This window comes from Grus americana, chromosome 20, assembly GCF_028858705.1.
Source record: "Grus americana isolate bGruAme1 chromosome 20, bGruAme1.mat, whole genome shotgun sequence".
Classification (NCBI taxonomy): Eukaryota; Metazoa; Chordata; class Aves; order Gruiformes; family Gruidae; genus Grus; species Grus americana.
In genome coordinates, this window is record NC_072871.1 from 971500 (window position 1) to 986151 (window position 14652).

The 14652-nt window shown below is 50.7% G+C and overlaps 1 protein-coding gene across 12 annotated transcripts in view; it reads right to left on the reverse strand.

The window, feature by feature from the left end:
- The window catches only part of GRIN1 (glutamate ionotropic receptor NMDA type subunit 1), a 40238-nt gene that overhangs the window by 19185 nt on the left and 6401 nt on the right, over positions 1–14652 (reverse strand). For 8 of the 12 annotated variants that reach the window (XM_054849013.1, XM_054849012.1, XM_054849018.1 and 5 more), the window contains exons 3-9: positions 9563–9739; positions 4935–4997; positions 4059–4159; positions 3361–3482; positions 2643–2817; positions 889–1033; positions 706–789 (exon numbers count right to left, since the gene is read on the reverse strand). In XM_054849013.1, the coding sequence (XP_054704988.1) occupies positions 706–789; positions 889–1033; positions 2643–2817; positions 3361–3482; positions 4059–4159; positions 4935–4997; positions 9563–9739 (867 nt within the window). The remainder of the gene's footprint in view (positions 1–705; positions 790–888; positions 1034–2642; positions 2818–3360; positions 3483–4058; positions 4160–4934; positions 4998–9562; positions 9740–14652) is intronic. The other 4 variants (XM_054849022.1, XM_054849017.1, XM_054849011.1 and 1 more) reach the window with 1 other exon arrangement.

Genomic DNA, 14652 nt, shown 5'->3' on the forward strand with positions numbered 1-14652 from the left:
TGTGTGATTTCCCTTGCCGGGACAGTAGGACAAATGAACAGTCAATACTGGTAAGACTAGCCTGCCCGGGATCCGGTCACTAAAGTGGCTGCTGGGGTATGCTTAAGGGAAGGGCATGAGAAGCAAGGCAAGAGTGGAGGGAGTTTCTCCCAGTGTCACCTCCAGCTTCTGGTCATCAGCTCTTCAGGGGTTTCCTAAACCCAACATTGCAGCCACCAGCCCACCCACCCTCCACTAGCTTGTTTAATGTCCTTTTGAACCTGTTTCCTTCTCACCACTGCACTGTCTAGTAGCAACGGGCTCCAGAACCAAACTATGCCTTGGCCAGAGGAGCCCATCCTTGTGTTTCCTGCAAACCTGTGCTGGGTGCCCTCTGGCTCCTAAGCCATGAGGAACGGTGAACACCTTCTCCCTCCATCCCTTCTTTGTTATTCTCTCTCATGTCCACTTTCCAGCTATCTCTTTCCTAACCAAAGGATGCCTGACACCTATCTAGTTTGTTGCCAGCTGGAAGTTGTGCTCTAGCTCTGAACACCCTCCAGTACCTTCTCTAAGTCGTTCTGCTATATTGTCTCCGAGATGGCAGGTGCCCTGGGTTTGCAGATGCTGCTGACAGCTGCAGAGGCAGCAGTGGAAGTGGGTGGTGGATAAAGTCACAGCCCTGCATGCAGAGACTGGCCACCCCCTGCTGCCATTTGCTGTTACCTTCAATTTGGTAGACATCTGATAGCCTTGAGGTTTCTCGGTTTCTCCCCCTGGCCAGATAATCTTCCGGTCGTTGGTCAAGACCTATGATCAATCCCAGAGGAAGAAGATAGACATGAGGCCATAGGTAGACACCCCAGCGCACACAGCCCTCCTACCCAACCTGTCCAAGCCTGTACGTACATGGCTGCCATTGTAAATCCCAACCTGGACCAATTTCCGATTCTGCAGGTTCATGATGCTGTAGTTGGCAAACTTCCTGTCCCCGTCCTCATTGAATTCCACCCGGCCGGTGACACCCTCCGAGTACTTGGAGGACATCAACACCCTATGGAGAGAAACACAGCGGGGCCCTCCTAGAAAACCTGCTGTGGCCATTGGGACATCTAAGAAGGGGTCAGAAAACCAAAAGCTCTCCCTCAGTTGTGTGCCATGTCTGATATGCCCATTACGCTATAGAAGTCCAGTCAAGGCTATCTACAACCAGTTCATAGCCCTGTGGTCATCTGCTCCTGATGGATGAAGTTATTCTGGGGACTCATGTTGCCTGAATGTTGTACTACCATATCTGTTGTCATTCTCTCCTGTTTTCCACCAGATCAGTCCCATGCCCTAAAGGAATGATCTGTCCCACAGCACCCAAGGACACCTTCCTCTGGGGGTCCCTTGAGAGCTGTATCCATGCTACCACTCCTCGTGCTTCTCTCTGGCACCAGCCCATCACAGACAGCCTGGGTAATGTCCCAGGCACGCGCATACCGCACCAAGGGGAGAACCAGCCCACCAAACCCTGGAAAGACAATAGTGAAAATACAGAAGTATTGCCTGATCCACCTGCAGTGCACCATAGAGAACAATTTCAAATAGCACATGCCAAAAACCATGACTGCAGAGGATGCTGGAAATCTTTCTAAAACAAGCTTCAGGCTTTGCAGGTCCCGTGCTCAACAGAACCCAGATCTACAGAAAGGGCATCCCACAGACACCACAACCATGTCTGAAGAGAGCAGCCCCTGGCACAGGATCCCACTGCCAAAAGCAACACCCTGGTGCCAGGTGGCACGCTGCAGAGAGCAGCCCTCCTGCACGGGGAGCCATGCTGCAAAGGGAATTGCTGCTTTCCTAAGATCCAGCCCGCAGGAGTGGCCCTTGGGGCTCCAGCATCTGCAGTGACACAGCTCAAAACCCCACGCAGCACAAAGACTTGTTCTGGGGAATGCATGCAGCATCTGCCAATCACACTGCCCACGGCAGCGAGACCCAACACATGCATGCTCCGATCTGCTGAGACCCCACCACCCAAAACCACAGCACCAGTGTTTGCTACAGCAGAGAGCAGCCTGCCCCATGCATGGAGATCTCTTGCCCCCAAGTCCTGCTTGCAGCACGCTGACCCATGCCACAGCCCTGAAACATTTGGCAAGAAACATGTTCACAGCACTGAGCTCCAATTTGACAGAAACATCCCCCCACCCTGACGTGGCAGAAAACTCCCTTTCTCCCCTCTTCCACTCATAGAGTTAACATCCAGACCAGAGGACATCACCCCTCCATGGCCCCCAGATCTCTTCTTCCTAGAGTCATTCCCTGCCCACACACCGATCCCGGCTGCCCAAGCATTGCCCAGGAGAGCATGGGTTGGCATGGACCAAATTGGTGCCAGGCACCAGCATGATGTCTAAACTGCCCGGACAACCTGGGGGCCCGTGCCTGAGCCCATGTTCTGGCTAGTTTTCTAGGATAGATGTAGCCCTCGCATCCAAATCATGCAGGAGAGTCCAAGCAGTCCTGTGCCATATGGCCCAAAGCTTTAGTGACAGATTCTCTGAACAGAGCTACCATGGTGCCCTCCTGCACCTTTTCCACATGCTCCCACCTTGTCTAGCTCTCCCCCAGCAGGTCCTCTGCTCCCTCCAGCAGGACCCTTTCGCAAATACCTCTTGAAAAGGGGTCCTGTCTTCCAGATGTTGGTGTTGCCCACGCAACCCCGTGGCGGGTCTGTGATGTTCTCCTTCTCAAACAAGTCGTGCACGGCCTGGGCCACCACCGCGACAGCGTCGCTGATGTGGGCTGACTCGTTCTTCCCATTGATAAGCTGCAAACCGATCACTCCTGCCACGAGCAGAGGGGAGGAGGCAGGTCAGCAGGGCACACTGGTTGCTCTGGCCTTACTCCTATGCGCAGGGCTCCGGGGCCAGCGAGCACATGGTTATGGGGCTGAAGACCCCTCAGATGCAGCTGGGGCATTGTCTGAGCTTCAGGCAGGGGCAGGCAGGGCAAGCGTCTGCAGTGGCGCTGGGCTGACCCTGTCCTGCTTGCTGGATGGCGGCTGGGGACAGCTACACAGACTGCTGACACCCCATGCTCCCTCCCCATCCCCTTGCCCCAAACTTTCCCCCAGGTGACAGTCATCTTGCAAAGCCCTGGTGAGTTGGATTTGAGGCACAGCAGTGTGGCCAAGGCTGCTGTCCCCCCATGTGAGCAAAGGGAGCGGAGAGCAATGCGTGGGACCCTCCACTCGCTTGGGACCACCACAGCATCATGTTCCCCCAGCCCAAGGGGTCCCCGGGAGGGCAGGTGCCACTCATCCCAGGTCCAAGCAGGCTCCTCCAAGCCTGGCCAACAGTGGGACAGCCACCTCCGGCAGGTGCCTACCATCAGGGGCGTAACGCAGGGCATTGCCCGATATCTCCCGTTCCCCCACCAGCCACACGTAGCCGGAGCCCGTCATATTGAGCATGGCTGCTGATCTGTACACCGTGGCTGCATCATCCTCACTGCAACGAGAAGAAGGGAACGGCAACGTGGCTCCAGGTGCTGGATGGTCCCTTTTCTCCTCTATCGGATCCCAAGGGGGTGGCAGCACCAGGGAAAACACATCCCCAGGCAGTTCTGCTCTGATAAGTGGTTCTCCTGGACAATGGCTAATTCCTTGATTCAGTGGGAACCTTTCTCTCAGCTTCATCTAATCCCACAGCACCGCTGAGCATCTGCTAATCTGGCCCATGCCTTATTGCTCACCGCCTATAGGCATGGGGGCAATAAGACTCCCCTCCTTCACAGGTGAATCAGGATACATCATCAGTAGCTGCTGCTGCTTCTGTAGCTGCTGACACTTTGCAGGACAGCCAGATGTCTCAACTATGCACATGATTGCAAGCTCCCTGGCCAGCAGCATGCACAGCACAGCATCCACCACCTGCCTGGGACATGGGGCTTTATGTGGGTTTCCTCCCACACTCTTTGAAAGAATGACACCCCTCAAATCTGCACTGACTCCAGCACTGGGAAGTGTTGCAAAGGGGAGAGTGAGAAAACCAGAGCAGGGAGGGGAAGGGATGGCTCTGCCTTACCTGGCAGAAAGGATGATGACACGAGCCTCCAGCTCCTTAGCCTCCAGCAGCAGCGACGTCACGTTTTTGGTTCCAGGGTCAAATTGAAGCACTTTCTCAGCCTGTGATTAGTGTGAGCAAAGCTGGTTAGTGTGGGAGCCCCAGGACTGCTTGTGAGAGCCATGCTATCTAGAAAAGGGTCAAGAGAATTCATTAAACTGCACAAAAGTCTGCTAAATACAGTTGGTTACAGCTACTTTTTTCTTTTTTCATTTCTTTTCTTTCTTTTCTTTCTTTCCTTCCTTCCTTCCTTTCTCTTTTAAGGTTTTGGCTTTTTTGGTTTTTGTCTTTTTTTTTTTTTTTTTTTTTTTTTTGCACTGTGCATGCAAACTGAAGTCAATCAAGACCCAAAAAGAGGCGTGCATTGTACAGGAAAGAGAAAAAGGCTTTGAAATGCAATTGAAAACTCAAACGAGTGTTGTTTTTCAAAAACATGGGAAATGAAAAAACCATATTGCACAGGGTTAACCTTTGGGAGTAAAAGTGAGCAACTTACACCAAGGAACTGTTTCCTTTGGGGAGGAAAGGGGGTTGGTTCAACTTTTCAAAAAAAAAAAAAAAAAACTTGCAAGTTAATTACTGGTTCACATGCATGTTTCAAAAAGAAATCCTTCCGGGGTCAGCTGGCTAGGTTTCCATTCTCAAGTCCAAACCAAACTATCTCAACATAAAAACGTGCTACCAAGAAATATAGTCATGGATCTTTTTTTTTTTCTTTCTTTTCTTTTCTTTTTTTTTCTCTTTCTCTTTTTTTCTTTTTTATTTTTCTGGTGGCTGTGGCTATTTTTCATTTGCTAGTTAGGTTGGTGGGCGGCGTGCATTTCCATGCATATATACCTTGGGTCCTCGCTTGTTGTCATAGGAAAGTTGGTCGAGGTTTTCATAGTTCCTTTTTTTACTCTGATGAATAATGTGCACAGAGAAAATATGTAGACACAGAAGAATATTATAAACAGTTGAAAATGACGTGTAGTAAAGCAATCCAACATCCACCTCCTCCTCCACTGTTTGCTAAAGGGTCTCTATAACGCTGGAGCTCGCAAAAACCACTATCAGGAGAGAGTGCCTCAGCTCTCACGGGAGCGTCACGGTGCAAAGCCATATCGGTTAGAGCAAGCCTGAGTGTCACAGCTGTTGCGATGCAGTTGCATTTCCCTTGTGGGACTGGGGAATTCTTCAGCAAGAAATTTTTATCTTAAACTCAAACAATCTACGCATCTCTAAGGGCCTAAGAGGTGGGATTTCCATGGAATTACTGTGGAAGTAAAGGACAAAATGTTGTGTACGGAAAGTGCTGGATAAATGCAAACTGTTACAGTTAAGAGTATTAGCATTATTACCGTCACTATTATCATTACAATCCTGTTCACTCTAAGAGAGTTCACAGCAAGTGAGGTGTCTCAGCTGAACTTCTCACCTCCTGCAAGAAGGGAGCAGCTTTTTGGAGCTCTGTTGCTGTCCAAAAGAGAAAGAAAAAGCTCTCTACATCCCTTGTTGGCTCAAAGCATGGCAATATGAAGCAATGGTGATCATGGGATGACATTGCAGCTTTTACCTGGTGCTTGGGGAGGGCTGAGGGCACCTTGTGGCTCTGTGGCACATGGGCGGCCCTGGGAGGTGCGTCTGCCAGAGACCATGGTGCCCATAACATGGCCCTACGCATGGCTAGTGGGGTTCACTGCTTGGTGGTCTCCATGCTGCTGGCCGGAGCATCACACCTGGACTAGGGGCAGGTGGCTCAGGGTGCACTGACCCTGCAGATAACAGACCAGAGCAGAGATCCTGCTCCTTGTTTCCTGCCTGAGTCGCTTCTGCTGCTCGGCCCCAGAGGAGCCAGGAGCAGGAAACCTGCTTCTGGAGGTTTCCTCTCCTCCAGGCAGTGTGCCGAGGGCTGACAGCCTCTGCTCTCACAAGTCTTGACGCTGCAGCAGCATGCACAGAGCCCTGTGGACCTTTCTGGGAGCAGCCTCTGTGGTCAGACCAAGAACATCAACCTGACAGTGTCTGTGGTATAGTGGTTGGCAGATTTTGGTGGGACATAGTCTGACCTCTTCTTCTTGACCCTGTTCCACCCCAGCTGGGCATCCCTGATCTGTGTGTATGGAGTACGGGACACAGCTCTATTCTGATCTCCATTTTGCAGCATCTTTATGCAACGGCAACTGATCCCTGCCAGGAACCCAACCCTTTGCACCCCATAATGCAAGGGTTCGTGTTCCCAGGTTGTTCCTTAGGCAGCCAGGTTTTATCTCTGCATCTTGCTTTCCAAACTAAATAGCTTGCCTCTTCCTGAGCACTCAGACTGGTCTTTGGCAGGACATTTTGCCAGGTCTCCTTTCCATGCAGCTGTGTGATCTTTCCTTTCTTCTCCTTGAACACAACCTGACAGGGTTTTCGTTGCTCAAAGAAAGTTGGGTCCTTGAAAGGAAAAGTATCTGAGGAAGCAAAATCTGCTTGGAGCCCAGGTCTGCCTTCACTTCTGATGACGTCCACAGCAAGGATTTCTGTAATGGCTTCTTAGAGTCTGCTCAGATTGCAGTGAGACCTGGAGTGACAGCTGCCTCCAAGGAGAGCAGAGCTGCAGCAGGACAGCATGGATATTCTCCAGTGATGAGACATTGGCCACTTTTCCTCAGGCACCATCAATTTAGCCACAAACTCCGTCATCCATCTTGCAGCCTCCAGCCACAAATTGCCTTGTGTGCCTCAGATGTGCTGGCACCTTGACCCAAGCTGGTCAGCAAAGTGAAGCAGAGTCTTGGGTGCAGCAAAGCTGGACCTGATGGCATATGATCCCCTCTGCCTCTCCCTGTCCCCCCATCCTATTACCAGAACTAAACCAGTAATGTCTGCTCTCTTTCCCATGTTTCTGTGTCGTCCTGCAGCCATTCCCTGCTCCTCAGCCTGTGTTTCACACAGGGACCCACAAATTCAAAATTCACTTTCCACCATGTTCTCCAGAATTCACTCAAAAAGTTAGCACTTTCATGAACACCACTGTCCCAGGGAAAAGGAGCCAGCACACCAGGGACCTGTCACCTCTGACTTGGGCACACTCTGATTTTCACAGCATCTGGCACTCCCTCCTGAACCTGAGCAGTGTTGGTGCAATGGTGGCCTGCCCAGATGAATCAGCAGAGTTATACTGGGATGAAGCAGTAGCTCCAGGCTGACAGTTATTGCAGGCAGACCTAAGTCAAGGCTAGTGTGTGGGGTGCACCAGGGCTGGTCAGCCTGGCCCGAGTGCTGGGCTCCAAATGCCTGCTTGAAGTGCAAATCCATGCCATGGTGCCTGAGTGACACCCAGGGCCAGCACAGGCTCCAGGGGACAAGCCATGCTTAGATCCAAGAGCTCAGGTGGGCAGGTAAGCCTCTGACCCATAGCAGATCCTCCAGGTCCTCAGGGGCTGTGATCTAAGCCTTGAAGAAGTTGAGAGCAGATCTCCTGCCTGCTCTCTCTCCAAGGCCCAGGTTGCCCTTCAGGAGGTTGGGAGGGGTTCAGGGTACCACTTAACAGCATGAAGAGAGTCAGCACACCAGTGATTAGAAGAGCAATTAGACAGCAGAAGAGACTGAAGGAGAGGGGAGAGTCCCAACAGGGGTATCTACCACCTTCAAGACCAGTCAGACCAGTCAGTTTGACCAGAGCAAGTTCCACAAAGGAAAAAGAACCACGATGGGGTAGCACACCCCGAAGGGAAGACAAGGTGACCTGCCATCACAGAGCACATGCCCCAGGCTGGAGGATTTCCAGGGCATTTGCAGTAGTCCAGTGGCTGCCAGGAGACACCAAGGCATGTTGTAGATGCAGTGCAAATGTGGGGTACATCTGAGGACGGACTCTCCCTCCTCCATCTTTCAAGCCCCAGATCTCAAAGTCTTTCCTGCAGCATGGGCAGGCTGAAGAAGAAATACACTCTGTGCCTGGGGGCATTGTGTGGAGCAAGTAGGGAGTGGAGGCATGGGAGGGACCAGCAAAAGGGGATGCACGGGAGCTGCAGAAAACAGAAAGTGGAAATCAAAAGGTGCAAGGAAAGGGACAACAGACTGACAGTGGGAACAACCTTTCCACAGCTCTCACTGGGTGAGGGACACTGTGCTGGTAAGAGGCTTTGGAGAGAAATACTGGCCTGCTGTCACCCAGCAAGAAGCTGCCTTTGGAGGCAGGAGGATCCCACCATGGTTGGTGGCACACCAGTATCTCAGGATGCAGCAAGGATGAAACTTCTTGGAAACCACAACCAAAAACAAAAGCCTGTTGATCAGTGTGGCTTGTGCCAGCCCACACCCCTGCACCAGTTGTTCCTCCAGTGGCTTGACAAGAGGTGACGAAGAGCAGTGGCAGGCTGCTCTTGCTGGTCTCTCAGCTTAGCTGCCAACTCTAAGCACAAGAATCGTCTACAGCCACATCTCCTCAACAGCCAATGTCCGAACGTCCAGCAGCTGCTGGTGGGGCTGGAGAAGAGCAGGTTGTAGTCCCTGCCTGTGACCCAGGAGAGAGCAGCAGGGAATGGGTGCCTGCCCTGATGCTGCTGGAGACTTGGAGATGGGCTTGGACTCTGCCCACCTGAAGGGGACCTCACACTGCCCTGGGCAAGAGGACGTGATGGGACTTCACCCGATAGGGTAGGAGGTGGTTCCTTCCCTTCCAGACAGGCGCCTGCCTTTGAGCCACTGCAGTTGAACAGCTCCCTGTGTTCTCCTTTCTGCTTGGCTTGAACGCTTGCTTGATCCTGTTACTCAGTGGCAGCAGGTCTATAGTAGTCCTCCTGAACTTCTAGCAGGCTTGGGGACCTCCCCTGCCTCCCTCCCTGCTCCCCCGCGAGGCTCTGAATGCAGGTGCAGTGCACCTCCTCGATAAAGCTGCTCCTGCCAGCCGCAACCGCCCTCTTGTAACAGCATGGGGTGTCAGGAAAGCAGCGTTTGGCATGTGCTTCAATGGAGATGGGAACGGAGGCATCAGCCTGCAGCCGCAGAGCTGTCAGCTTTATAGAGAGGGTGCATTATACCTCCGCGCATCAATGCGCTGGCTGCCCTTGCCCGTCCTAGGCCACTAAGGTGAGCTCCGGTTAGCCAATTCAGAAGCTGCTTTTTGGGGTTGGTTTGCCTGGCCCCTGGGTGGCTGTAACGGGGCAGGTGCTTCCCTAAGCTGAGTGACTGGTCCTCTCCTTAGGTGGGAATCTTGGGCGAGGCATTTGCAGAGCTCCAGGTTATCCTTCCCTTCATTTTGTAGTCGATTTACATGTAGGAGATTTTGACCATGGCAAAGCAAGTGAAATGAATAAAGTACAAAGTTCTGTCAGGTACTAGTCAGACACTGTTGATGCTTTAAGCATGTTAGCCATGTTACAATGGAAAGAAAAGGTGTTTTACATACAGAAATCTACATACATACAACAGCCCGAGACTTCTAGTTTTGTTGTTGTTGCTTAAACAAAGCTACAAGACAATGTTCAGGAACTGACCTTGGATTCTCTCTCCTCCAAGAGGGTCTCCAGCTTCTTTTGTGCAGCACGACCTTCGTGGTCGTCGCTGACTATCAGAATGACGTGATTCCAGTTGAAGACTCTCATCATCTCAAACCAGACGTTGGCCTGGTGAGAGTATGGTGGGACCGTGCGCAAAAAGGACAGGTGGATGCTCTGCAAGGAAGAACAAGAACTCAACATAGACTGGTTGGGTTGTCGGCCAGGGTGCGTCTCTGGGACCAGGCAGGTTTGCAGGGACAGGGCTGGGATCGCAAGGCCAAAGAGGCAGAGCAGAAATTTTTGGTAGACCCCTGGGTTGCATGTCTTGATCTGTCCTCTGGGACCTGCACTCCTTTCTTCTGGCTGAGAAGAAAGGCTGGCTGGCTATGATTTTGTACCTCTCTGTCGTTAATTCAACGCAGGGGAAGAGAGGGGTTTTTGCTTTGTGGTCTGTAAATGCACAGGGAAGAAAAGCCTGTCCAGCAACAAACTGTCAGCAACGTTCAGTGCAAATATAGCTTTCGTCTTGACTTTTTGAAAATATTACTGAGCAATGGGCATCAAAAAGAAAATTAATTCCCTTCAGAGAGTGACAAGGAGCAGTTGCAGGTACATGCAGGTATACATTAGTTATTTGTCATGAGAGAAGTTCAGAAGAGCAGTTTTATAGTATGCTGTTTGGCTGTTTCTAGGTCAGCCTGTTCTGCAGCAGCACACAGGAGGAGGCAGCTCTGGACTCATGCCCCAGCTAACCTATCTGATTTGGTTAAAGACATCATTATGGTTGGATGATTGAGCAACAGCAATTCCAACCTAATTAAGTACAGCACTCTTAGGGGAGCAATTGCACCAAAAGCTGTAGCTGACAGAGAGGTTTCAAAAAATGCATCTTTTCCAAAAGGCCTTAGAGTCAAATATCAGAAGATGAAAGTGCTTATGCTCAGCATGGACGCTACTTGACAAACCAGCTACGTGCTGGAGGGAGACAGGAGTCTGAACAGAAGAAGCACCATAATTTTTTTTCTTTAAGGCTTAGATGGCCCTCTGGACCTAACAGGACTTATCCAGACCTGCTCATCCAGAGACGGACCCAGCATGGGTCAGAAACGTCCTGAATGGCCAAAGTTATTAACACTGAAATACAAAAGGCATCATGTCCACCATGGACCCACGCAGGAGGAACAGGCAGACCAGATAATGCCTTTTCCTCACACTTGACATGGTGATAAAGTCAAACTGAACCATGCAATGCATAGAAAACAGTGCAAAACCCCTGTCATGGCCAGGTCTCTGCACTGGGACAGCAGGTCTGTTCGGCTGCCCCGGCCCAAAACAGAAATGACAGAGGCAGCAGCAAAAATACCAAAGCACTGGAAGCATTTCCTAATTACTGAAGAGATTGAGAACTGTCGATGTTTAATCGAAGGAGGAAATGAACCAGGAGAGCTGTAACAAGCGTCTCAGAGTGGCAGTTTCATATGACTGATACAAATGCTCCCAATTACATGAAGAGCGGGAGAAGTGCAGCTCACCCCACAAGCCCAGTACTAATCAATGGGATCGGGAAGAAGCTCCACAGGGACAAACAATGGAAGGACAACCGTGGTCTCCACACCAACACGGTGCTCAAACTCTCTTTGGAGTCAGCAGAGATGCCCAGGTATTTCCAGGTCCGGCTCCACAGCTCAGGCCAGGGGCACACAAGATGGGTCTGAGCATTTTTAATCCCTGAGGATTTTGAATTGGTTTAAGGAAACCAGGGGAAATTAAAATGGAAATGGGAAAAAAAAAAATCAGAAGAGAAGAAAGAAATTTTAAAAGAACAGAAAAAAAATCAGAAAAATACAGTCTAAAAAAATCAAATCATTTCTTGAAGTGAAAATATCTTTGAAATTTCAATATATTGCATCAAATTATTTTCTAGTTTCCCAACTAGCTTGCAAAAATGCTGTTTAAACTATTGTGGCTTTCTTAAGTGTTGTAAATACATGTCACTAGATTCAGATGAACAAATTCTACTGCAGAGTTGTTGGAGAGCAACTTGGTTTAACAGTTCGGGCAAATTTGCTTTCTGAGGTGGTGTCAAAAGGGTCATGAACTTGCTGTGATGGTGTCTCAGCTCTCAGATAACAGAACTGTAGTTTTAAAAAAGGATAATGAAGAATAACTAATTGCAAATGCTGAGTCTAGATTTCAGGATGAGCACTCACATTCTGTGCTCAGCTTTTGAAGCACCTGGGACTCCTGAACTTCTCTGCGGGGCCCAAAGATTGTTAGTAAAATGGAAATAGAATCCCCCAAAGGTTAACAAGTCCAACTTGCGATGTGCAGAGGCAGCTGGGAATCAAGTTTTGTGTGATTTGATAACCCCCGTCACAGCACACGCAGTGACCTCCCACAGGTCTTTGGCAAATCCCTCTGAAATCCCACACAGAGCTGTCCTGGCCATGCAGCACATGGACCCATGGGGCTGTACAGCAAAGTACGTGGATGCAATGATTTATGCATCATAGTTAGCCCACTGTTAGGCAAATAAGTGTTATAAAGACCTGATTTTTTAACACAGCCTCTGTGAGACAACCGGCACTGTATGTTCACTCATCTCAGCTGCACCACTCGTCAGCACTGTCCCTGATGTAGTGCTACAAGTGCTCTCACTCCGAGCTGCCATGGTTCATAACCCGCTCCCCTCAGATCAGGCACACAGAAAAGAAATGATCCTAGTTGCAAATCAACAGTTCGCCTTGCAAGATGTTTTGCAGGATTAACATTGTTTGCTGTCCTCCAAGTGTGCCTGCCGCCTGCCAGGAGGGCTGGGATGTGAGTGTGGGAATCGCTGACGACCCCGGGCCGAGCAGCAGCTTTCTGCAATATCTTCCTAATGCTCAGCCCTGTGCTTCCTCACTTAATTCTATTTCTGCAAAAAGTACATAAATACAGGTTGGGATGGAATCCAGCCTTCCAGGTGGAACCAGCTCAGCAGAAACCCCTGGGTCTGGAGCCCAAATGCGCTGGGAGTGAGTGTGGTTATGAGGCTGGGAACATGTGCTGGGTCAGGACTTGGGAACTGCAAATTATTAGTGGTATTGACTTGGTTGATACGACTTCGGATGAAGAGGAGCTGCATTTGAGATCATGTGAGTGTGTATGCATGCGTAAAAGCAAGGACCCTGTGTATGTAGAAACATGACTGTGTACATGCAGAAAGCATGTGTGCGCATGTACCCATGGCAGGGAACGTGCTTGGGTGCTTGAATAGCTGCGCACAAAAAGTCTGCACGTGGCCATGCCATGCCTGAGGGAGGGTGCATGTGGGTGTCTATTGATGGAGTTTGTGTACATAGGGGATGCACACATGTATAGGGAATGTGCAGACATGGCTGTGGGACCACCAGACCGTGATGCGTGTCCACATAAAGACCATGTACAGGTCCATGAGTGAAAGGATTGCTATCTTCTTTAGCTCTGTCTGCCTAAGGGTTCATCACAGCTCATGGCTGGTAGAGCAGTTTTCCTACGGGCTTTAGGAAACAGTGTGCTTTTGTTTTGTTACCTATGGAAATCCTGCGGTCAGTCCCCCTTCTAGCAATGCACTCCAAAACTGAGCTGTCTGCGCAGTTTCAAGGAGATTGACAGACATCCCAAAAGAAAAAGTTCCTTACAATTTAGCAAAAATCATCAGCTGGGTATGAAAAAGAAGCCTTGGCCAGTGTCTCCATGGGCTGCTCTGTCCTCTGCTCTGTTCAGCCTGCCTGCCAGCCAGCACACGTGTTGCTGAGCCCCACCAGAAAGCAGCCTGCCCACTGCCCCGTGTGACAGCTGCAGATGTGGGAGGGAGCTGAGAGAACTCTGCAATAGCTTAGATGTGTAATGGGAGGGATTTCAGTGGGGGCAGACATATGGGGAGCTCGGGTAATGCATCACCTGCCTTTCCCTGCAGTGCATGGAGGAAAGGACTTGTTAATCTCTGGGGGATGGTCCAGCACCACAGCAGCAGCCTCGTGGAGTGGTGGGGCTGCTCTGTCCTCCTCCCAGCTTGAATCCTGAGAGCCTGTGAAGAGCTCTCCTCTGCTGGGATGAGTGGGCTCCATCACTGCTTTCAGCACAGGCTTCAGCATGCAGAGCCCCTCATCTGCTCTGACGCGCTGCAGGCCACCCCTGCTGACGGCTGTGCTGCTCGGCTGTGGCTGTGAAACCCGTTCCTGGGGTAAACATCTCTACGTTAGGTTAAGCAGCTTCTCCAGTCTCTCCTTGCAAGTGCCAGTGAAGGAGTCCTGACCCTGCCCTCGGTTGAGAGGAATCACTTTTCTCCCCACTTTCAGTGCAGCTTCCCATGCTGACTAACACCGTTTCTGCTGAGCGTCACTTGCCAGTGAGACCAGTAATACAGCAAAATACCCCTCTCAGTCAGCAATAACCCCTGGGAGGGCATGGAGTGGTTATCCTGAGACAAGGAACCAGAGGAAAAGCCATTCCCAGGTCCAGGCTGGAGAGAGAGAGAGGAAGAGAGACAGACCTCATTTCAGCTACCGGAACCAAGTGCTGGACATTGAAATGGTTCTCCATGTGCAGACTGGAAAAACTCCATTTTCTGTCTCTCTCAGCAGCAGAGCAGGTCTCAGTTAAGAGGCACCCCTGACCCTCCACCACTCTGCCTCTCTGGGGGGATGGCTGGGGGTGCTCCGCACCTCGGGCACCTGGCATGTCCCTTCATCCCCATCACATAGGTGTGGTCCCACATGGTGGTGATGAACGGCACCAGATCATTTCCCCCCAAGCTTTGCTCTCACGCTGTCAGTGTCATTTCACATTTCTACTGTCAAGATGTCAATGTCATCTCATCTTTTTGGCTGAGATGCAAAGGAGATATAAATACCCCCAATGACACACGAGGAACAGAAGCACTAAAGCAATAGTCCAGTCTGTCTGTTCAGGGGGCTCAGCATGAGAAGGTCAGAGTGTGATTTTTGCAGTACTCAGCCCATGAGGAGTCCAAGACAGGCTCTCCATACCGATGGACACCACGGCGATGGGTACCGCTCTGCTGCCTTTACCATGAAACCCTCATGTCTCCTCCTGCAGTTCCC